Source organism: Centroberyx affinis, unplaced genomic scaffold (assembly GCF_046629955.1).
Source record: "Centroberyx affinis isolate AG114_WGS23_722 - 3 ecotype Tasmania unplaced genomic scaffold, CSIRO-AGI_Caff_v1 ptg001544l_1, whole genome shotgun sequence".
Classification (NCBI taxonomy): domain Eukaryota; kingdom Metazoa; phylum Chordata; class Actinopteri; order Beryciformes; family Berycidae; genus Centroberyx; species Centroberyx affinis.
In genome coordinates, this window is record NW_027280000.1 from 180001 (window position 1) to 204686 (window position 24686).

General features: G+C 41.9%; 2 protein-coding genes across 2 annotated transcripts in view; one reads left to right on the forward strand and one right to left on the reverse strand.

The window, feature by feature from the left end:
* The window catches only part of phlpp1 (PH domain and leucine rich repeat protein phosphatase 1), a 42791-nt gene extending 32012 nt beyond the window's left edge, over window positions 1-10779 (forward strand). The window contains exons 6-17 of the mRNA XM_071527535.1: window positions 1094-1321; window positions 2367-2569; window positions 2980-3040; window positions 3870-3965; window positions 4695-4850; window positions 5484-5684; window positions 5832-5994; window positions 6162-6292; window positions 6679-6792; window positions 7396-7590; window positions 7801-8029; window positions 8179-10779. Of these exons, the coding sequence (XP_071383636.1) occupies window positions 1094-1321; window positions 2367-2569; window positions 2980-3040; window positions 3870-3965; window positions 4695-4850; window positions 5484-5684; window positions 5832-5994; window positions 6162-6292; window positions 6679-6792; window positions 7396-7590; window positions 7801-8029; window positions 8179-9507 (3106 nt within the window). The 3' untranslated portion in view covers window positions 9508-10779. The remainder of the gene's footprint in view (window positions 1-1093; window positions 1322-2366; window positions 2570-2979; window positions 3041-3869; window positions 3966-4694; window positions 4851-5483; window positions 5685-5831; window positions 5995-6161; window positions 6293-6678; window positions 6793-7395; window positions 7591-7800; window positions 8030-8178) is intronic.
* A 474-nt stretch (window positions 10780-11253) lies between these two features.
* mep1bb (meprin A subunit beta b) lies at window positions 11254-17496 on the reverse strand. The gene is made up of 14 exons (XM_071527534.1): window positions 17422-17496; window positions 17254-17272; window positions 17046-17096; window positions 16901-16944; window positions 16710-16788; window positions 15630-15747; window positions 15284-15462; window positions 14359-14577; window positions 13843-13995; window positions 13433-13648; window positions 12852-13316; window positions 12582-12761; window positions 11991-12174; window positions 11254-11476 (listed from the first exon to the last, which is right to left on the reverse strand). Exons 1-14 carry the CDS (start codon window positions 17494-17496, stop codon window positions 11254-11256), a joined length of 2205 nt encoding a protein of 734 aa, XP_071383635.1.
* Between the last annotated feature and the right edge of the window lie 7190 nt (window positions 17497-24686).

The window sequence follows — 24686 nt, forward strand, 5'->3', positions numbered from 1 at the left end:
TAAAACATAGGCATACGTTAACATAGTGACTATCAGCTATTAGAGTTTCAACACAAAAACTGTCTCAAAACATGGTAATTATGTTACTATTTGCATCTGTTTAACAATCTCACAGAACCAATTGTGTCTATGCTGCAAGGTAGACATTTTTGGCGAACGTAGAGGCTATGAGAATAAGGAAAATACAGCCAGAATCTAAGTAACAGGCATATCTTGGCTCTATCTGTTTACCATGGCTCTCATTATTGGCTGCTTGCAGTGTTGGTGATTTTCCTACTGTTTCGCTTATTGTAAGTGGCTCTGGTTAAGAGTGTCAGCAAAATGCCAAAAATGTTATGTAACATGTAAATGAAGTCATGGCCTGAGGCTCGGGTAATTCATTATTATTCAATAATAATCCATTATTAGTCCTGTCCTAAGGCTGTGCACAGGAATGAGTGTCAGTTTTTAATAAGGTTAAGTATTTGCCCAAGTATTACAATACAGGATACATAGCCTGAGGGAGTGATTTAGAAGCTGGGTAAGTGCTGACAGATGTTGGCCAGCTCAGAATCGTCTCAGGTCAGATATGTCTCTGCCTCGTGCTTAATTTAGAACGTGATTAGATAATGGGACATTTGCTTCAAACCGATCTCAATCCTCATTCTAAACTAGACGTAGAGGCATTTGGGTTAGACCAAATACTGAAAGCTAGAAGTGATGCTCTTCATTAAGTGTGTGTGGTGGTAGACGGAGTTGCCGTACAAAGGACTGGTGCCTAACACAGGAATGAAATTGAGACAAGGAGAATTTCTGTGTGCTCCTCTCATTTAATCTGCGGGAATGATCTGGAATGTCTGTGAATTCCTGAAGTGACCAGTAGGGCCTTTGTGCTGTTACTGCCATCTGCTGGACATCAACCATGCTGATTATAGATGTCAAAACTGTTGAACAATTTCTAATGAGCACATCTTCAGAGATCTTGAGCCACTTTATAGGTGCAAATAAAGAAAAATGGTAGTTATATTGCCTATTTCATGAATCAGGTAAAAACAGACTAACTGCCCATTCACGCGCAGTAACTTCTCCCCATCATCTCTCGTTCCTCTCCCAGTTTGCAGACTTTCCTGTTGGATGGCAACTGTCTGGGTGAGCTGCCCAATGAGCTGGGTTCCCTCCAGAGGCTGAGCTACCTAGGCCTTTCCTTCAACCAGTTCAGCCACGTGCCACAGGTGCTGGAGAGGTTGGCCTCCATGGAGAAGCTGTGTATGGCGGGCAACAGCCTGGACACACTCACCCTCCAGAGTTTCAGGCTGCTCCGCGTCAAACACATCGACCTACGGTACGGAGACGCGGGCAGATTTGTGCGCACAAACCCTTAATCATGACTTTTTGTTGTTATTGTGCCGTCTTATTTTCCCTCAGGCTAAAACTTGTTTTGCTGCTGATGATAATTAATTGATCATGAGATGTGGTTTTATGATTAAAATGTGATAGCGATAGTGAGATTTTTTTTGGGGGGGCACACACTGCGACACTGCCCCCTTGTCAAGACTGTGTATCCGCTCTAGTCCCTACTCATGCCAAAAGCAATGTACTGTGTAACACGTGTTATCCATCTAATGACCAAAACGAAAACACTGAGAGGAAACTATAACTGTACTAGACAGCCTGTCGGCACGGAATCAGGAAATCATTTGCCCGTAGTGACTCCGTCAGTTGTCTTCCTATTGTTCAGGAAAGCGCAGGGCTGGAGTGACTTGCATTATTTCTCCAGTTAATACATCACTCCTTCTCACATTTCTCAAAATTATGGTCCAACATTGTGTTCTCACCCGCCGGGACAAAGATCATTTGTTAGCTTTAATGCTGATGTGTGCTTAGTCTTTTCTCAGAGCTGCAGCTGTTTTTTCCGCTCTTTAGCAGAAAAAGAGAGGCATGAAAACGTGCCAAGTGTCAAGTCAGTAGGCACTTGTCAGTTTATGAATAAGCCCATTGGAGGCATAGTGGATCAGTCATAGGATCACATCAGGCTTATTCATTATTTATGAAACAGAATAAGATATCTGTCTTACATGTCTTTAATATAGGTAATTATTAAGCATTTGATACTTACTCAGAAGATATCGGCAGTAGGTGACAGACTGCTAATCAGTAGTTTACCCTAAATGGCGAAACAAATCAACCACCCACCGTATAAATCAAAAACTGATTCATCATTGTTACATATAACAACGCTGAATGCCAAAGAAAACTCAAGAAGCTGCACAGCATATCAGCCATCACCCAAGGCATGTTCCCTACCTAAAAAGAAAGGCCACAGCCTGTGCAGTTCTGTCTGATCCAGGCGGAATGACCCTTTGCCTCCTCCCTGCTCCCACTGTCAGGTTGAATAAGATCTCCAGCGTGGTGCCAGATGAGCCTGACCTGCTGAGACACGTAACCCAGCTGGATGTGAGGGATAACAGGCTGGAGGAGCTGGACGCCTCACTCTTCCCCAGGCTGGAGGTGCTGCACTGCGAGAGGAACCGCATCTCCAGCCTCAAGGCCAAGGGTTGCCTGCTCAAAGGCATCTACGCCTCCAACAACGGTGGGTTGGCTTGCAGCGCTTGATGTTCTCTGCAAGGGGAATCGTGCGTGGTTAGACAAGGCAAATCCCCCCCCACACCCCAGCAACCTCCACCATATCACCAGTTTCTAAATTGAAATTATTGTCTTGTTGTTACTGAGATGAATCCATTTCCTCTGTACCTCTCAGTATTACTCACCTCACAGATCTCACTCCTCCTTTCTTTTTCTGTACGACTTTATTGCACCCCATTTATCTCTCTCCACATGCTCTTCAGTGATGCTGTCTCATTGTCTCTCCATCATCCCTCTCTAGCTTTATCATCACTCACAATTTTTCCCCCCTCTGTTTTCCATCTACCTGCTTTTGTAATAGACCCCATTTGTCCTTGCCGTTTCTGTAGGTTAATGTGTTTGGATTTCTCCCTACAGAGCTACGACAGCTGGATGTGAGTCCTGTACCCTCCAATCTCAGTTACATGGACATCTCGAGGTGAGCAAAATCCCAAAAGCACACACACACACACACACACACACACACACACACACAAAAAGAATATGGCACCAATTGGAACCTGAAAAACACTATTTTGAAAACATAGCTTTTATATCCTCTCTGCCTTCCAAAAGGAAAAGGGCAGTAACTGCTGAGTGTGAAACTGAGAAAAATGGCTTTTGTTACTGCCAAGCCAAATAACTTGGAAGAAGATCTTAGAAAATATGGGTATTGTGTCAACATAGAAAGATGTTATTCTTTAACCTTATTAACTCTGACCTTTGACTTGACCTTTGATCCTTATATAGATACTGTAACCTGCCTCTTCATGGTCAATACAAAAGGCAAAGCAAAATACAGTAGCTGACATTTAATGTTACTTTTGTTGCTGTTCACTATAAAAGTAAAAAACATGATGAAAATGTCAGTGACATCTGTTTAACATCACACTGACACAAAACAAAACCATAGAGTTGTAACTTATTTCAAGATGCGGTGCAACAAAGGCAAGCTACAGCAAGTGAAGCCACTATGATTTTCTTTGGTTTCCGTGTCAGTTGTTGTAATTATTTTCCCCTATTTTGTCTACAAAAACAGCACAGTTGAGACAGGAACCCAGCTGATAAAGCAAGTCTATAACATTACAAAAATGACAAAATCCAATTTTCGACCAAAATTGAAGTTGCTGCCTTTGTCCTTTCTAGGGCTGCTCTGTTGGGAATCCAAATGCATGTGATTTCCCACTTAGATGAGGATTATATTCCTTGTTATGTATCTCACTTTGCAAACAGTGCAGAATTTATCATCATTAACCCTCTCAACGTAGGAACCGTATGGAGTCTTTGCCAGACTGGCTGTGTGAGGTTAAGAAACTGGAAGTTCTGGACATGAGCCACAACCTCATCACCGAGCTCCCGGCACGGTGAGTCTCAGCCTCTCTCTCTCTCTCGCCAGTGTGTTCATAGCAATACCTGTAAATGGAAGACCTGCATTAGTTCTCCCTGCCCATTGTCAGCCTGTAACCTCCACAGCCTTCTTCTATTCTCCTCCTCTTTATATAGCCTCTTAGAAGGTCACTTGTGATGCAGCTCACTTCCTCCTCTTCTCTCTGTCTCATGCCGACTCTCTCCACCTCCCTCTCTCTCTCGCTCTCTCTCTCTCTGTCTCTCTCTCTGTCTCTCTCTCTCTCACTCTCACTCTCACTCTCACTCTCTCTCTCTCTCTCTCTTTCTCTCTCTCGCTGGTCCCCTCATTGTCTGCAGATCTATTTTTTACCCAGTAAGTGTCAAGATGATGAATTTCAACTGCAGGCTCCACTAGAGGCGCTGCTATTTTCTGTTTTCACATCCTCATCGCCCCCATCCTCCCCCCGTGCTATCCTCATTTCCATGCCTATTTCGACCCACTTCAGTTACAGTGCACTCTTCCACAAGCCAAATTTCACGTGTGGAAGACTCATGCATCACCAGCTCACCAGTCATGTCATCATTATTTGAGCTTTTTCTCCCTCTGTATCTCTCTCTCTCTCTCTATGTCTCTCTATCTGTCTGTCTATCTCACAAATGCACCACTGCAGATTTAGTTGAGCCCGTCTGCTTATCTTTGATGTTGTGGTAGTGACCCATCCGTCTCTATGCTCTTCGTGCCGCAGGTTGCTATGCAGCAACAGTCTGAGGAAGCTGAGTGCAGGACACAACCAGTTGCAGAAGCTGCCTGAAAGAGTGGAGCGCCCTCTGCTGGAGGTTTTAGACATACAGCACAATCAACTGGTGGAGCTGCCCTGCAACCTGTTCCTCAAATCTGACAGGTAACATTAACCATGGCCTGGAAGTGATTTGCTTTCATCACCAGACGTCCTTCAAGAAGAAGATTAAATATAGGAAAAATACAGACACATATTAAGATGGAGGATGGGAATTATGAATAGGATTTTTTTTTTAATTCAAAACATAATTGAGAAGACAATAATACAATAACCAAGACAATAAAGTAAACCATTAACAAAAACAAAACAAAACAAACAAAACAAAGCTCAGCTTAATAATATAATAATAATAATAATAATAATAATAGGATTTAAGGTAGTATGAAGTGTCCAAGGTCATTTTTTTTTGCAGGTGTGTGATAATAAAGAAAACCAGATCAGGAAAAAGCTTGCACACCATATCACAGCAAACAACTAATTATAGATTTTGATGGTGGCCAAGAAGTCAGAATTCACTAAGGAGCATGTAACGCTCACCTGCCACATCATCTAACTCTGAAAATGGATGGGATTTTGTCACAGTACACTTTTGTTTTTGGCACATGTATAAAAGTCACTTGTTTCATTGTTATGCAATCCTCAAGTTCACTGTTTTATGGTGTGTGTATGTGTTTATGTGTGTTGAGTGTTACCCTGCTCTTACAAAACAATCTGAACCTTCAATTTCACTTACAGTTTGCGATGCGTAAATGCATCAGCCAACAAGCTGGAGCACCTGCCTCCATCCAGCCTATCAGAGGAGAGCCACAGCATCCTCCAGGAACTGTACCTGACCAATAACCGGCTGACAGACAAGTGTGTGCCCTTGCTAACGGGACACACACACCTTCGAGTGCTGCACATGGCCTACAACCACCTCCAGACCTTCCCAGCCAGGTAAGGGATCGTTTATGCATGCAGTACACAGTCTCATTCACACTCTCACTCAGCTAGCCAGCCGGTTAGTCACTCTCTCTCTCTCACTACTCACTCACCCACATTTTACACACTTAACTCACCCACTGCTTTCACCTCATCCCTCAGTAAAATGGCCAAGCTGGAGGAGCTGGAGGAGGTGGACCTGAGCGGAAACATGCTGAAAACTGTACCCACCACCATCATGAACTGTCGACGCATGCACACACTCATCGCCCACTCCAACGCCATCGAGGTCTTTCCTGAGGTCATGCAACTGATGGAGATGAAAGTAAGCCAATCATGGTTGTAACAGCAGTGGGTGTCGGAGTGAGTTTTGTAAGTGTGCGTAAGTGTGTGTGTGTGTGTGTGTGTGTGTGTGTGTGTGTGTGTGTGTGTGTGCCGGGATGCATTTACATGCCTGTGTGAGAGTATTCACAGCTTCTCCTCTGTCGTCAGTGCGTGGATCTGAGCTGTAATGAGCTGAGTGAGATCACGCTGCCGGAGAATCTGCCTCCCAAGCTCCAGGAGCTGGACCTGACCGGAAACCCTCGTCTCAACCTGGACCACAAGACCCTTGAGCAGCTCAAGTATGTCATTATTGTTCCCTGTGTCTGCATTTTGTTGTCTGTAAGCCAAGACACTTTTTCTGTACATATGTATGGCCTGCTATAGTCTTGTTAATGTGAATACGCACATTTTGCAAATCCTATATATATGCTTTCATTCTTTTTTATGTCTTTTTCATACTTTATTGCATATATCCATATACTGTATATAAAATCTCTTCTTATTTAGATCATTTTTTTCTGTGTTGTATCCTATTATTTGCTGTTACAATAACACAATTTCCTCATCTACACTCATCTGATATAATCTAATCAGGAATAATGTTCTTAGTTAATGTATCTTGCCTCTATATGATACAGGGATTTGTAAGTAACAATCTGTCTTCTTGTTTGTTTGTTTATTTCAGTAATATTCGCTGCTTCCGTATTGATCCGCCGCCAACCTTTTCATCGAATGAGGCTTCTGGTGGGCCTGCTGTGTGGAGTCATGGTTACACAGAGGCCTCGGGCGTCAAGAACAAGTGAGTTTAATCCAGTCAATGATCCGCACATTTACAGCACAACTGCATCATACTAGTGCAGTGAAGCCTCGTTAATCCAAGCCTCTTGGGAATGCTCATCATTTGATCCAGTTACTCATCATTTGATTATCAGATCGCTCAAATACAGAGAATAACTGAGGCAACGCTTAATGAAAATGTGAAACATGAATGTTCACCTTCAAAAAACATCTCTATAGCGGCTAATTTGCATATTCAACACTTTTACACACATGCTTATATAAGGAAATTATAGTAATTTTGTGTAATGGTTTCACACATTTATGTTTGGATGTTTGAGGTTCTGCTGTACATACGCTCGAATGAATCATAGTGGTCAGTGAGGAGGCGTATGCATGCAGTGGAACATGTTTCCATGGTTACTAGTGTGTGGAGAGATGAGTATGATCAATATATTGACAGAGGAGTATCAGAAAAAAAAAAGTGAGAGGTTATTGTGTTCTTATATACAGTCTTTGAAGCCATAATTGTTGTCCCCACAGAGCTTATGACTGAATGATGTAATGGCAATAGATTTTTTTTTCTTTCTTTTTTTTTGATCTTCTGTTTGCATTTCCTCTCCAGGCTGTGTGTTGCGGCCCTTTCAGTGAACAGTTTCTGCGGCAGTCGCGAGGCTCTGTACGGTGTGTTTGATGGGGACAGGAATGTGGAAGTGCCCTACCTTCTGCAGTGCACCATGAATGACGTGTTGGCTGAAGAGCTGCATAAGACCAAGAGCGAAGAGGACTACATGACCAACACCTTTCTTGTCATGCAAAGGTAGATGACAGGCTTGACATTGTTTATGCTTTTTCACACAATTTAGTAGAATCAGCCATGCTCTCGTATTTCACAAAGCCTCCCTTGTATGTTGCAAAATTAAATAGTCTCAAAAAAACTGTGCACATTTGATTGATTGATGTTTATTAAATAGTCACTCTCCCTCTTCCTCCCGTTTCCCCTTTCTTTCCGACTTCTCCACCACTGCAGGAAATTGGGAACTGCGGGGCAGAAGCTGGGCGGCTCAGCGGCACTGTGTCACATCAGGCACGACCCCACCGACCCCGGTGGCTGCTTCACCCTGACGGCTGCCAACGTGGGCAAGTGCCAGGCCATTCTGTGCCGCGATGGAAAGCCGTTGCCCCTGTCTCTGCTTCACAACGTAGGACTGGAAGAGGAGTACCGCAGGATCAGGCAGCACAAGGCCATCATCACTGAGGTAGAGATCTTTGAAGGCATCCGTGTGTGTTTTTGTGTGTGTGTGGAGAAATGAGAGTGGAGTGATAATTTTAGATGTGCACTATTTCATGTATACTATTTCTCTTGGTGTTTATGCACACATTCACAGTTTATATTTCTTTTCCACAGGACAATAAGGTGAACGGTGTGACTGATTCTACACGAATCATGGGCTACTCCTTCCTCTACCCATCGGTCATCCCTCGTCCCTATGTGCAGACAGTCACTCTCACCCCCCAGGACGAGTTCTTCATCCTGGGCAGCCGGGGCCTGTGGGACGCCGTGTCCCCGGCTGAGGCTGTGGAGGCTGTCCGAAATGTCCCCGATGGCCTGGCTGCTGCTAAGAAGCTGTGCACGCTGGCACAGGGCTACGGCTGCACCGACAGCCTCAGCGCTGTGGTGGTGCAGCTCAGTGTGAGTGAAGACTGCTGCTCTTGCTGCTGTTCAGAGCCTCCCCAGCCGCCTCCCAGCCCTGGCCTGGGCTCCTACCCCCCCTCGGCCTCCGCCATCAAGGAGCGGCCCCTGGGGGCCCCGGACGGCTCCCTCCCTGTGCCCCCCTCCTCCTGCAGTGAAATCAGCAGTGAGATCAGCACCAGTGAGATGAGCAGCGAGGTGGGCTCCACGGCTTCATCTGATGAGCCACCTCAGAGTTCCCTGGTGCTGCTGCATGAGCAGCCCCACCATCCTCACCTCCACCTGCACCACCAGGCCCACTCACTCTCCCTACTGCACCAGCAGGCTCACATCACCACCCAGCCCTGCCAGTACCTGTACCCAAGTTCAGAGCTGCCCTCTGCCCGCAGCTGCTGCGCCCTTCATCCGGCCTGCCTGACAGGCTCCTTCCAGAGGCAGCTGTCCAGCGCCACCTTCTCCAGTGCTCTGTCTGACAATGGGCTGGACAGCGAGGATGAGGAGCCCATTGCTGGGGTTTTCTCCAATGGGAGCCGCGTGGAGGTAGAGGCAGATATCCACTGCCTCAAGGCTGAGTCCTCATCCTCTGCATCACCCCAAACACCACTACCATCATCCTCTGGCCAGGAGCGCACCCTGTTGCCTCTTCCACCACCGCCTCCCCCTCCATGCACCCCGGAGCCCCTGGAGGAAGGGGTTGACATGAGCCTTGGGGAGGTCGAGAATGGGCTGGAGAGAGACGAGTCATGGCAGGGAGGCGGAGCAGGAGGTGGGGATGGAGGAAAGTTGGTGGGGAAGAGGAGGGGAAATGGGTCGGTGGCGCCCCAGGAAAAGAGTCACAACCTTATCGAGGTGGCCGCTGACGCACCCTCCAAGAAGCCCGGGGGTTACTTCACAGCTCCAGCCCAGCCCGACCCAGATGACCAGTTCATCATTCCTCCAGAGCTGGAGGAGGAGGTGAAGGAGATCATGAAGCAGCATCAGCAGAAACAGCAGAAGCCGCCTGGGACCGATCAGCCTGCAGACTACTATGACACACCCCTCTGAGCAGCACCACCACCACCAACAGCTCCATCTCCCTCCCAGCTGCAGCCTGACCACTACCAATAACTTAACCACTCTGATTTTGCAGTACATGGACACAAACCATTGCGATTCCTCCAGAGGCTGTAAAATGCACATGAAAAAATCTCATCCTACTTTTCTAAACAGTCTACAGCCTTTCATCACTCAGACACTACACAACCTCATCACTGGAGTAACATGCACTGTAATCTGCTCCACCCATTTTTTTCCCAAGCAACTTATATGATAGAACAAGCAAATGAGCCCTTTAATGATACCCTACCCTCTTGAATACCCTTTGGACACACCTCCTAGTGTCCAGGGTAATGCCCTTCTCACAGACTGTGGAACGTTGTTTTTACATTAGACAACCAGCCGAGTATGTAATCAACACTAGTCTCTCTGCAATAGTGTTAGCCTGCCACAACACTTGTTAATATGGATAACGATTCCATGGTTTGTTTGTTTGTTTTATAAGAACTTACCATATCTTTTAATGTGAAAGAAGTGAAGTTGCTGAAAGAACTTTTTAAAACAGAGACACATAATCTTTTTATTATCAGTGAACTATGTTGAATGGTACACCAGTAATACCACGCTTAACTGTTGTAGATAGGGCACTTAAAATACTGTATTTCTTCAGTAAATCATGACTCTTGGCCTGTAAAACGGCATAGAAATTTTTGTAGAAATTTTAAAGACTAACTCCTAGGAGTTGCATACTCTTTATGGTGACTTAGTCACTTTTACTAATCTTCTCTGAGAGAAATGGTGATTTTTTTTCCAATGATTGTAAATAAGAGAAATGTTGTATACTGATGCTTTTAAAGGAACTGTGTACCTGTATGTCGGTGAAGGGTTTTAGTGGTAGGGAGGATGTGTGGTTCACCCAGAGATTGTTTTTATGGAGATATCACCCTCCTTTATCTTACACTGTAGACCCACAAATATCACACACACACAGACACACACACACACACACGTGTGCAATTGCTATGGTTTGCTCCGTTTTGTTTGCTTGTGATGTCCCGTAGTCATCACTGTATCTAACGCACACTAATAGACACAGACTTTCGCATGCACACTTGCACACACACATATATACACATACATATACACACACACACACAGATAATATTAGTCCCACCTCCCTCCTACAGTAACTGTTATCACCGGCATGACTGTGTCAAGTTCAGTAATACAAACAAATATATCCACATGGAAAGCAGACAACACAAATGTTCCTGTCTTTGGTATAATAAATTTTAAATTTGTGAATATAATTCATGCTGTCCTGGACTTGTTTTTCATAGTGAATTGAAAATCCCAAGTGACTCTTTGGCACATAAGCTCTGTGTTTGTATAGTTTAAACTTGCTCTTAATTCATTCATATAAAATCATTTTATAATAATTTATTGTGATTAAGAAAACAATAGCTGTATATTAATTACAACACAAGAGTATTTTGAAATCATACTGATGTTTTTACATTGCATGACCAGAGGGGGGCAATCTTGTTTAATATTATGATCTCCCTTATTCGTTTAACATTTCATACCTTGCAAGTCTGAGACTGCTAGAAAATAACATTTGAGTTATCAACCATTATTCTTTAAACCCAAAGCCTGATAAACAAAATATTTAGCATAAACATTCAATTGAAAATATTGCTTTATTCCATTTACCCACCAACTGTTAGTTGAACCAGAGGTTCAGCGTCTGCCACTCTACAGTTTTTTAGTGGCACTCATGTTTGCCATTGTGATACCAGTGTCATTACTGGGTTTGTTATACTTCTTTTTCACACAGATGACACTGACTGCTGTAACAATCAGCATGGCAGCTAGTACAGAGAGAGAAGACGCAAGTGCTAGGGTGGTTTTGTCCTTGCTGGTGCCCATGAACTGACATCTGTCTCCATGATACCACCAGTCATCACCCACCACACACCTGGGGGTGCAGAGAATGAGAGAGGAGAGAGAAGAGTCAGGCTTGAAATTATTTGAAATTCCCCTCAATAGATACAGAGCATACACAGATGGAGGGGTACAAGGGCATTGGAGAAATTGGAGAAGAAGCTTAACTAATGGGACTGGATGAGAGAAAGTGAGGGAGAGAGGGTTTTACTATGGTGGTCTCTAGATCATGGTCATTATTCACTACTGAACTGATTTACTGACCATTTGTGAGCTTGGAATTATAAGTTTCTATCTAGATGGTATACAGTGCTAAGATTCTGAGCATCAAAGATTTGGCATACCAGCTGCCAAAACTGTTATGTACTTTCTATTTTTTTATATTTAACCCCACAATAACACCACACAAGTGCAAAGTAACATTCAAAGATCACAAATATGTGGATAATTCAATTTTGGTTAAAAAACAAAAAGTCAAGATACAACTGATATAATTCCAAGCTCACAAATTGTTACATTCAGTAGTTTGCGACTCAAAAAGTAGTCACCTGCAAGCAGCCTTTTCTTTGTCCAACACACAGACTCCATCATTCTGACACTCCACATTGGTGCAGGCATCAGGGGTTACAGTGGTGATAGGAAACATGGTTGTGGCTGTGGAGGGTAATGTGCCTGTGGAGGGCAACACGGTTGTGGAGGGCAAAGGTTGAGTGACAGTGAGATGAGACACATCTGAAAAGGAACAGAAAAAAAGAGCGAACAGTGAATGAGATTCGAGTGGAGGAGCACTTATTAGCAGGATAATTGGATCGCATGATTGATTGTGTTTGCCCTATAAGTGGGTGTGTGAATCAGGGATGTAATCATGTATCATTGGAATACATGATCACAAAATAATTTGCTATTTGAATGCGTGGGATGACCTCAGTATATAGCCCACTAACATGTTATTGATATGTATGGCAGGATGGCTGTGTCTTCTTTACACTGTCTCCATAATGTCTTTTGAACAAAGTGTATAAGTCAAAATGATTACATTAATGGTTTGCTTTTACGCCTGGCTCCTTATTGTTACTTTTCTTCCCTTATGCAGTATCTTTGGAAACACTGAAAAGTGTATTGAAATCCATTTCTTTTACCCTCCATGGTGAGGAGAAAGATGGCGTCTCCTCCCTTGATGAAATCCCTGCTCTTGGCTCTGAGGTGGGTGAGGTACACTGGTGTGCCTAATCCTGGCCCTCGGAAATACTTGGTGCCATCGGTATCTGTGACCTCAGAGCCCACCTTGCGAGGGTCATCCCAGTAAAAGCGGTCAGAGTCTAAGTGTTAAACAAGGACACATTACAGTATTTTCATGAATATTCTGAACATTCTAATGATGTTTGTGAACAGTTGCACCATTATCTGACCTAATGTCCTGTTGGGGTCAGTGGTGACACTGCGCTGGTTGGACATGCGCTTTTGGATGTGTGGGTTCTGGTCCATCAGCATCATGGTCATCTGTTTCCAGGGACATGGCCATTTCTGACCTGTGTCTCCAGCACGGGCCACCAGATGGGCGTAGGCTGACAACTCACCAGTGTAGCCTGCCTTACCGCTGGGGTACAGACCCATTTGGAAGGTGTAACCCTCCTTGGAGGTGAAGGGGGGGCTGTAGATAGCCCTGTCTGATGGAGTATTGTCCATAACGTGACTGAAGTTCTTCACTCTCCATACAAACTCTGGGCAGGTGGTCTCAGAGAGGTTGATGTCATCCAGGGACAGCCCCCCCGCCGAGGGCCCGGAGCCCTTCTTGGTCCCCTGAAACACAACACGGAACTTGGTCGTGACGTTCAGACTCACGTGGTGCAGTTGCCAAAGCTCCTGAGGGGCTCCTGTAACATGAGATGAAAATATTGCATTTCTTGAACAGCGAGTGTGAGATGTTCAGATTTCCCCAACAAAACAGTACCACAAATTTTGATCAGCCCTAGGATTGAATAATAGTCACCATCTATGGTCTTTATGTGGTGCAGGGTTCCGTTGGGGTTAGCTTTGTCATACTGTCGGACCCAGATGCTCAGTGTGTCATCAGGGCTGCCACTATTGTAGTAGAAGAACTGCAGGCACTGGTAACCTCGCTTGGGGTAGAGCAGCCTGCTCTCAAGCATAGCCGTGTCCCCGACGTTGCCTGTGCCAGTGCTGAAGTGCATGAAGTACCCTGAGCCTGCAGATCCAAATATCACTCCATTAATTTCAACACATGAGCGTTTCTTCCAAGTTAATGACACCCACTGGAACGCACTTTGTACAGTTGATGATAAGAGGGGAGTTGATATAGGCCAGTGATAATGGCACAGCTGTGTAGTTGTGCCAAGGATTATGTATGTGTGCACGTTGCTGTTGTGAGGGGATTCTCACCAGAGCATTTGCCCATGTTGGAATAGTCAGTGCTGGGCCCTCCAGCAGCTTGGGTTACCCTGGTCCAATCAGCCTGGTCCCCTGGGCCCTGGATCATACCACAGATGTTCTCACGCTCAAAGTCACATGAATCCAGGAATGTGGAGGCTTTGGCTAGAAGAAGGTGCATAAACACATACACATATTTCAGCACTGCTAAACAGCTGGTGTAAAAGAACTTTGACTTGCTGTAAACTCATTAAATACACATGAAGCAAGCAGTTAGGACATTAACTATTTAATCAACAACTGCATTGCATTGACTTTACCAACTAGAAAATACGTACAAGGGCTACTAAAACCTGGAATGAAACAAACCAACAGTGTGGAATGTGGAAAAAAAAATCTTTGCAACACTTTATATTGAATATAAGGTTAAGGTTGACAACTTGCACAGATCCAATATGTCTATCACAGACAATTTGATTGAGCTTCATCCCACTTTTTAAAACTTGGGTGTTGGGGCCAGTCTCTTACTGCAGTTGTAGAGGCGGCTGAGCTTGAGCAGGTCACTGTCACTGAATTCCATACGCTGGCCGATGACATCACTGAAAGCAGGGATCTTGGTGACGATGGTGGGTTCAGTGCCGTTGCGGAAGGCGTTCTTACTGTAGTGCATCATGGAACCGTAGTCATAGGGTACACCCAACGAGCTGGAGGTTGTGTCATTGTAGGTGTTAAAGTTGTGTTCTCTACCTGTGGACCAGAAATAAACACAGGCATTAGCTTTCTTTCATTAACAATCAGAACTGCTCCTTCCATAATGTGGGAGAGGATTTCAAAGATGTCTATTAGGATCGCTTATGAAGAGGGTGCACAAGGTTATGTATCTACAGCAGATGGGTGTTCAAACAACTCAGGAAAGCTTGCTGACATGCCAAAGTACTCTGTACTTTAATCATTTCAGATAAAAGGAATTAATGGCTTGATTTATTAATGATTTGATGGGCATAGTTCAATATTGTTATGATACAATGATACAATATTGTTATAAAACAATGCATGCGCAGGCTTATCTTAATGTCATAAAAGCAATTGAGAGACAAGAAGAAATGGACTGTGGCATATGAACAATGTTAGGGCTGTTCAGTATAAGTGCTTTCCTTCAGGTCATACATGACAAGCTTCTTGAACATGGTTGTGGGAGAAGAATGTGGTAATTTATCTACTTTAGAGTGTTTGTTTTGTGAAGAATTAGTAAAAATGTATGGTATGAAAGCCACATTATGCACATGCATGTCCAAAGTGACATGATGGGAATCAGTATGCTAAAAACATACAAATAGAAGCCACAGTGAAATAGGAAAGTGGTAAAGGGAGAAGCTATGCGGAGAATCATGTAGGGGTAGTGAATAAATTCATTATAGTTTAGTTGGCAGACTAGGAATGAGAGGTTCAATACCCTCTGAGATCCGGTCCCACATGATGGTGACATAATCATCGCGATCTGACCTGGACTGCTCGTGCCAGAAACCCAGAGCATGAAGGAACTCATGCTCAATGGTTGCAATGCGGTCACAGTTGCTCCCTATGGACAACCTCTGCTTCCCAACTCGCCGGTTACCCACAGAGGAGAAACAGCTTTGGATGAAATAAGGCTTTTATGAACATCACATAGAATCCACCATCTCATTTCTCAAGGACTTTTGTTTTAACGGTAATATTATATAATGTAGTAATTCCCTTTGAAAGCACATCTTGTCGTCTAAATCAGAGCATAACAGCATGAAAAAAATCTTTTGCCTTACCCGCCCCCTTTAAAGATGGAAATGTAGTTTGACTCTCCAGTCCAAGGCTTGAAGTCAATACAGGTCTTGAGTCGGTACTGTTCAAAGGCCTTCAGAATCACACCTTTTGCATTGATCTCTGCAGAGACGATAAAACATATTCTTTTAAAGATTAAAAATAGCCTTCAAAAACCCAATGGACCATTTTATGGTTGACCATAACACTGTGTACATTAACAGAAGACCTGTGTTTAATTATTTAAGCTTGTTCAAGGTCCAAATTTGGTTTTGTCCACTCCCACAAGGCTCACTTAAATGACTTTCTGCCTTGGGTATGAGTGGACAAATATCAAAAGGGAATACCCATTAACAATGTATATTATTTTACATGTATGTTGCTCCAACGGTCTTTAAGTCCAATGTCCAATGTTTCTGAATATGGACTCTTTCAAGCCAGAAACCAGAGAACTAAGACTGGAATCTGTGACTGTGGATTTTGTGGATCCACAGAAATGTGATTCATTCGTTCTGTTTTCTTGGCATTGGGAGAGAGTTGTTCATGTTGGCAAATATTAAGTAGACTGTCCTAGACCCGTCGTTCTCAAACTGCAGGCTGTGAGGTGATTGTGGGGGTGCTGTGAGATGACTAATGCAATATGAAAACCTAGGTTTCAAAATTACAAGATCATCAGTATGTTTTCAGTGATGAATGTCCTCCTTCTTGAGAGTTAACAAATATCTGCATCATCTCTGCTTCTTCCAATAATTAATCAAGGACAATAACCTGACAAGTAAAAATAAAAATCTACAAATCTATAAAGAAATCTTTGCTGACAAATTTCACAATTTTGTTTGTTGACACCCTCACCAGGGGGTTGCATGTAGGCATTTCTTCTTTTTAGGAGGGTTGTGAGATGAAAAGGTTGAGAACTACTGTCTAGAGCACAGGACTAATGTATGTGAATATACAATATAAATTGAATGGTATTTCTTTAAAACTGTACATGCATGCAGAAACATTCTCTCAGTTCAGGTGAATCTAAATTGTTCTTGGAAGGTTACTGATACTATTTCTCAAATGTTTTAATAGAGCACTCTTACCCAAGTCATCTTCCATGTAGTATGGAATCGTCTTTGGCCACCTGTATTCATCACCTATTATGGAATTTCGAACTTGTCTCTGCAGCGGTCATTAAAGGCAATCAAAAGGGTAGTAAGAATATTATCAGCCAAGGTTAAGCTATTTTATCACATGCTATTATGCAAGTGAACATTAAAACCTGTTAACATACCTCATCAAGCACAATATCTCCTTCTACAAGATTCAACCCTGCTTCTATGGAGACCAAGAACAAAGAAATCCAGTTTAAGATTGTTACTGAATAATAATTTGCATACATAAAGGAGAAACTTTTTTTTTTTTTTTTTTTTGCAAACCTTCATTGATGTCAAAAATGTCAAGGTCCCGCCCACCATCCACATCATATTCTGTGGAGTAGATTTGAAAATAAACATTCATAAAATCTCATGTTAAATGTTTCATCAAACATCAAGGAAAATGATGAAAGTGAAGACAAATAAAGGAGAGTAATAAATGGCTATTAGTTTTTCATGTATTCTGTATCTCGGTTACAAAAACACTTACCTAATACTTTTGATGTAGGCTAAGCAAGAGAAATAAAACGTAAATGTTATTGACTTGCAACAGTTAGTCCACTCAAATAGGTACATACATGCTGTATTAAAAATACATATTTTTCTAGTTAGCACAAATTATACTACAGTATGTCCACAAAATAATCCAATTTCTTACCAAGCAGAGGATAGTGTCACATAAGAGGCATACAATGTGAAAGATAAGTACATTTGTAGGTTTTTGTTGCCCCATGGTTGTGTCCTAAAATGTCCCTCTGCACGGGACACTTGAAGTCACTCGTACTGTGCACTGAGGGAGACTTGGAAAAGATGAAATTAGAGGGGAAAGAATAAAGTACACGTGATCACCAGGCAATAATTGACAGAGCTGTAAAGGGTCTGAGCTATAAAGCAACTTATATATACTCTTGCTATCTTACAACAAATCTTTACACATGTAGGCTATGCAGAGTAGCTGCAGATGAGAACCCAACAGCAAGCCAGGGGGCAACCATTTACTCTACCTACCTGACTGGCATGTAAAGACATGCATATTTGAAGGTTTTAACCCATCATCCCTTTCTGTATTTCCAAGACCCATATGGTATACTTAGACATCTCAACATGTACATGACTTTTAAACACACAACTCTTTCCTACAGCTGCTACCCAGTTCATAAATGTTTTAAAAGTTTTAATAAACAGAGATTAATACATGGGATATCTGATTTAGCAGGAGTTTGTAATATGTCCTTCAATGTTCTGTTAATTATTTCATAAACAAAAGAGAAACAAATCTGTGTGTATACTATCAATGAAAAGATTTCAGATAAGAAATTGGATAATAGCGGGATGGTATTTTTATTGTAGCTGTTAATGAGATACAGTGTCTATATCCTTGGTAATCTCGAACTAGGTGCCCTATTCACTGTAGTCCAGAAAGCCACAATAGAACAAAAAGGCAGATGGACAAACCAACATGGCGCAACAGGACACTGGTGTTTGGGCCATGACAAGGTTATTGGTGGTATTGTCTACATACAACATGCATTCACATACTGCAGCCTGCATATTCAAGGCTATTAATTTGAAAGTGAATTCATTTGTCAAGCAAGTCTTTGTGTTTTCTCTCAGGGTTATAAACATCCCTTCCCGGCTGATCCTACTCCTGGATACAACAGGTCTGCAGCTAGATTTTCCAGAGCTAAAAGATCACAGAAGACGAGTCAAGGTATCTCTTTACTGTTGGATTTTTCTGTCCTTAGTTTGTGTCTGCATGATCTTTGACCCGTGCCATGTTTGTAATGTCCTGCAGGTGGCAGTAGGGACAGAAGTAGATCCCTGATCCTGAATGTTATGTCCACTCTTGAGCTAAAAATGAAAAAACAAACAAACAAACAAACAAACAAACAAACAAAAAATCAGAAAATCCTTACTTTTCCAACCATTTCCAGCCAGGGAAGTTTACTAAGAAACTCCAGCTATTATTCAAGGACCCTTTAATGGCAGATTATCTCTATTCTCTCCTTAATTAATTCAAACTCCCAGTGGTTATCAGGAGGGAAGAGAAAACAATGTTACTTGCTGCCCAATGTATTTCATTGTGTTGTAATCTCAGGGATGATAATAACTGTCTAAATTGTCTAGAATGCATTGCATATGAATCTATGAATTGTCTATTACATTGTATAACATATTTATCATGAAGAGATGAAAAAGTAGTTCCTATAATTACTGAATTTGCCTATCTTTATCTATTGTACTGTATTCATCTGTATTGTACCTCATTTTACCCTGTACTATTGTGCTTTGCAACACTACTTGATTCATGCCAGTAAGACTTTCTCTGAATCTGATAGTTGAGGGAAGTGAATGCACCTCTTAATTTTTTCCCTACATTTTTGTCAGTGTGGAGATTCATTCTGGTGACTATCACCCTTCAGGCTTCCCCTTTATGCTACCTCATTTGTAAAATTCATCTACACTTAAGAATGGCAATGAAATTAAATGAAATAAAGTTCACACTCACATTCCAATACCAGTAATATCAGTAATATCAGTAATAGATACTGGCAACACATTCCTAAAAGACGCATGACCCCAGTATTGAATAGACCAAATGGAATTGCTTATAGGAGTTAATTGTTAGATATTCCTGTTTTCTTCCTCATAACCTTAGAGAAGTTTAAGGGTGATGATCCATCACTGGAATCTTAATGTGGTGGATTTAGGCCACATTCATTGCAAATTAAGTCTTGTTGATACTTCTGTGTTTGTTGAGCATGCTTGGCCTTTTAATTAATCATTAAGGAGTTGATTCTGATACTGTATAAGCTTTTGTCTATGAAGCTGCAGTCCATTGTATCCTTGATTATAAGTGGAACTAGGACAAAGTAGAAGAAAACAATCAAACAAAGCTGTCACCTTAATGCAATCTCTGAGTGGTTTGGTGTTGTCATCTTTTAGGCTTTGGTGATTAGTTATTGATATTTCTTGGTCTCTGCTTTATATTACTTAAGAGATGGGTTCTTAGAATAGATGGAGCTAATGGAGCTGAACTGATGCAGTTCAGGCTCTGGCCATGGTCTGTGTGACTGACCACAAGCAGTCCTGAGACATGATACCAGTCTGTGGAACACTACTGTAGATTTTGTGTAAAATAGAGACCAAATACAAAATGCTAATGGGATAGAACCCTAAAGGACATGTGTCACCGCACTAAAAGTGGTGATTATTTTCTCTGGCAGATTCAGGAAATGCCACTAGTCAGAATTATCACTTAAACACACCTATTACATTGTGTTGAATATTGCACATGCTAGTGTAAACCCTTTTGTATTATAAAGTTATTTGTGACAATAGTGTTCCTGCTGTTATTTATCTTAATGGAAGATGGAACAAATGAGATTTTATAACCTTTTAGTTTACATTTTGGCACTCTTAACCGTCGGCCAGAAGGTAAAAGCTTGTATTCAGAGTGGAGGATGTGAAATGGGTCATTCAATATTTTCTGTGCCTCTCTAAACTCAGACTTCTCATATATGGATTAAAGAGAATGGCGTTCTTTCCTCCCTATAACCTTCATAGCAGTCTGTACAAGACAAGTTTGCTTAGATTTTAACTGTACAGAAAGGTCACCATACCATGCGTGCGTGTGTGTGTGTGTGTGTGTGTTGAACCGAATTAGTTAAAAAGAAAAGTCCTCCTCCAAATGTGTCCTCCAAATGCCTGAGGATAAGATGCGTGATACTATTAACTGTATCATCAGTGCTCTTCCTTGTCTATATGCAAATGGTCTAACACTGAATTGACCTCAGTTTTAAGTAAGGACACAATGTATTTTTCAACACATTTCATAACAATTGAGGTTAAAGCTGCCGGCCTGTAACCATTATCATCAACTGGGCAAGGCTTCTTCGGGACTTTTTCCAGAGTGCAGGGACAGTGTGTGAGTCCAGTGAGTGCTGAAAAACAGGACACCAAGCTGGAGTCAGCTCCTCTCCACAGGTTTTCAGCAGAAGGGCAGAAACACCATTAGGACCAGTAGACTTTTTAGTGCTTAACAGTGACTGAACCTTATGTCTGTCCACCACAAGCCTCATGTCAGAGTCACTTGAAAGAGTCTAAAACAGTGTTGCACTGTACAGTGAAATCTTGGGTTTGGAAGCTGAGGTAGAAATCATTCAGTTCATTAGCTTTCTGTAGATCCATCTGTAGGAGTAATGTACCTTTTGCTTGGTTCCATGTTAGTAATGGCTTTCATGGAATCCCCCAGTTTTTTAGTGTTCATTGTGGTGAAATGTTGCTCGATAATGTCCTTTTGTCACCTCCTGGCCTCCTTTAACAGCTGATAAAGTTCCTTTTGTATTGTTTTTAGCTGATCTCTGTCATGATTTCTGAATGCTGCTTTTTTCCTATTAATGTAGTTCTTTACCTCTTTAGTAATGTGTGGTTTATTGTTCAGGTACACAGTCATGTCCTTTTTGGTAAGTATGTTGTCCATACAGAAATTTATGTAACCACTTATTGTCTCAGTGGCCTCATCAACGTCCATTTTATGAAAAATCTCCCAGTCAGTGCACAGGAAGCAACCTTTCAGTGTTTCTATGCCATCCTCTGACCAAACAGTCACTTTTTTTTAACCTGTGGCTTGCTTCGTTTAAGCAGTTTGTACATTGGGATTAAGTGAATGGTGTTGTGGTCAGTGGATAAAACAGGGGCCTGTATTTTACAATATTTAATCTGTGACATTTTGCACAGCATTTGATGAAGGATATTTTTATATATGATTGTTTTGATGGTTCACACTAATACCTATTGACTTTTACAGTATAAACTTTTCTTATACTGAAAACATATGTCTGAAGTTCTTGGCCCTGATGGGTGACATCTGTAGCCCTGATACAGGACCCTTTGGTCGTATTGGTTGCTGTCTCTCCCAAAGGGTCCCGTCCTGCTCCATGAAGAATTCTCCCTACTAAAGTTGGAGAGCTCTATAATGAAAACAATTATTTCATTTACCCAACCTGATGTAATCCTTCACTTGTCTACTTCTAGGGTTAGTGTAACCATCTTCTATGCACAAATAACCTTTAAAACGTAGTAGTGGCCTATGCCCAATATTTCCATTCTGAATCATCATTTCAATTCTTGAATCAACCAGACGCCGTGACCTCCCCGCTGCCCCTACTGCGCTTCCGAGAAATACACTCGCTGCTGCCATCGGCTGCCTCCAGCTCGACTTTTGCACACCTGATAGGGCCACACCTGTTGTCATGACACCCCAACTGACTCAGGTGTGCCAAAGTCGAGCTGGAGGTCAGCTGCGAGTGCATGTACCAGAGACATGAGCATTCATAACATCAGAGTCACTGGAATTAGGCAGAGTGAAGCTGAGGTAAATTCCACAAAAAATAAATTTATTTCCACAACAAGACATTTTTTTTCCAGCTTGCACATTCCTTTTTATCTTCATCAAGTGGTGGTTTCTGTATAAATTATACAAACAGAAAGATTCCATATGACAGTAATAGAAACAATTCAATGTATTAAATTCCATTAATCAGTTTGCTCGATTATGTAACAATATATCAATCAAGCACTGTACTTGACCATGGACCAAACTTTTCAAGCACGAAATATTATCAAAATCAACAATTCCTATAAATTAATAAGGCATAGAATAATAAATCAATCTAAAAATGAATGAATAGACTGAATACTCACTTTAGACACACATAAAAGAAGAGCAAAGGGAGCTGGACAGGTAGACGGAGCAAACAGAACAGTGGCTGCTGCTCCTAATGATGGGAGCTCAGGGACTTGGCTGATTGAACACACCTGTGGCTGGTTGACCTCAGACAACAGAGAGCAACTCCCACAGCAACAACAGTGGTCATGGGGTGAACACATGAAGGACTTTCAACAAGGTCAAATGAAAGCCCTCCTCCCCCCCAGCCATTTAAAGTGTCCTCCGTGTTATTCTTGAAACTGGAAGAAAAGCCACCTGTGAAGTCTGCGAGTGAGGATATCATGGATTTCTGAACCAAGTGAATCGTAAAATGGTTTTGTTCATCAACAGTGTAGCGATGGCTGGATATTGCAGGTGTGGATCATGGCGACTTTCCAGTATGATACTGAAGCAGACAGATATCTTCTAGTGCAACCACTCTTTTGATTGCAATTCAGTTTTAAGAATTTGGAATCTAGTATTAATTCATCTCGTTTTCCATGAGTTGTTTTAAAATACATTCTTCGATTTGCCTTTATCTCTAAGCTTTTAAGATGTATAAGGAATTTAACTTGATGTTGCATCTTGTCTCCATAGTGACATTACAGATACTACTGACTTCCCAAATGATGCACAAAATCGATGGGACCTCACAGAAATTGCAAATGAAAACAACAGATAAAGGTACAGATACAGATGAAATACATATGGACAAACACATTTTTCCATGGGGAGACAATAAAGTAGATCTTAACCTTAACTTTAATAAAACCCAAACCTATAATTATTCTCTGTGATTTAATTAAATAACTTTTACAGGTAGTTTAATTAGAATTTTCTTAAAATCTGTCAGATTCAAGTATTTATTATGTGATGCTGATATCATCCGTTCCAAGCAGCTTGTGTTTGGCTGGAATGAAAAAGGTGCGTTTGTGTTTGGCATTCCTTGCATACAAATTCACTTTCATTTCTGCTGTAAGAGGTGTGGAAATCATCAAATGTTTTAGCATGCCAATCCTCTGTCACAGTTAATTAAGCTGGCACGTGTGCACAGGTAAGACTCGAATTCCCTAATGTAGCCTACTTTTCTAAATTGAAGATGCATTACTCACCATACACTAGATGAGACATGCCATGAATGTGAGATCATTTCCATGAGAAAAATCAAATGCAAAGCCATTATTTCCACTGTTGCCCAAAATGTAACTCCACATTACACATATACCACATACAACCAGGTCACATTAACTGTATTATATTATATTTCATATATTGTATGTATAATATTACCGCTTACAATTCTTGTTACAGACCCCCCCCCCCCCCCCCACAAAAAAAACTCCTCATGCACACATCCAATCCCTGCAGTCTTACTTATTCCCAGCCCAATAGTGTCATATTCATTTGCAGTTTAAAAAAAACCATATGATCTGCACATCTATATTCCCAGGATTGACAGTGAATACATGTTTAGTAATACCAGCTCTTCTCTCACAGATGGTCAATCCTGCTGTGAGTGGTCTCAGCCCAGCAAGGCTTCATTCCTTCCATCACTGCATTGATCACATGTTCACTCTTTCATTGATGTCATGATCAGAGGATACATGTATCTCTAGACCATGTTTCTTTGACATTCATGTGTTTTTTTCCCCATATTTACATTTATATTAAAATCTTTGTGGTGTGACATCAAACATTTCCTGGGAAATTTGTTATCTAGCTGTTTATCCTGAATATTCTGGCCTATAGGTTTGAATGTGGAATTGGTCATTAAACTGCTTATGGGAATCATTAATGGGATTTGTGTCTAGTTTCACACATGTTGACTCTTTGACAACTCTTCAGCCATAAATACAGTTGAATAGATAAAGCACAGTCAGCAAAAACAGCTTTGATAGCAAGTACAAATACATAATATTTTGCTGTGGCAAAAAAGCACTTTAGAAAACAACTAGAACGTCCTCAGGCCATAACTTCGAAGTGGGAGAATTGAAATATGGTCCGGTATTGATATTCGTGCCTTTTTTCGGCTAGCACCTTTAATACACCTGGAGAGTTGTGCCCACAGGGGCGCTAAGGTAAAGAGGCATGAGGTCCATGCAAAGGAAGGTATGGCCAAAGCAAAGTACTTCATTAAGTGCTTCAGTAGTCATGTGACAGATGCTCTAGAAATGGATTATGGCTGTCAAATTTATCAGAAAAAAGCACACCTC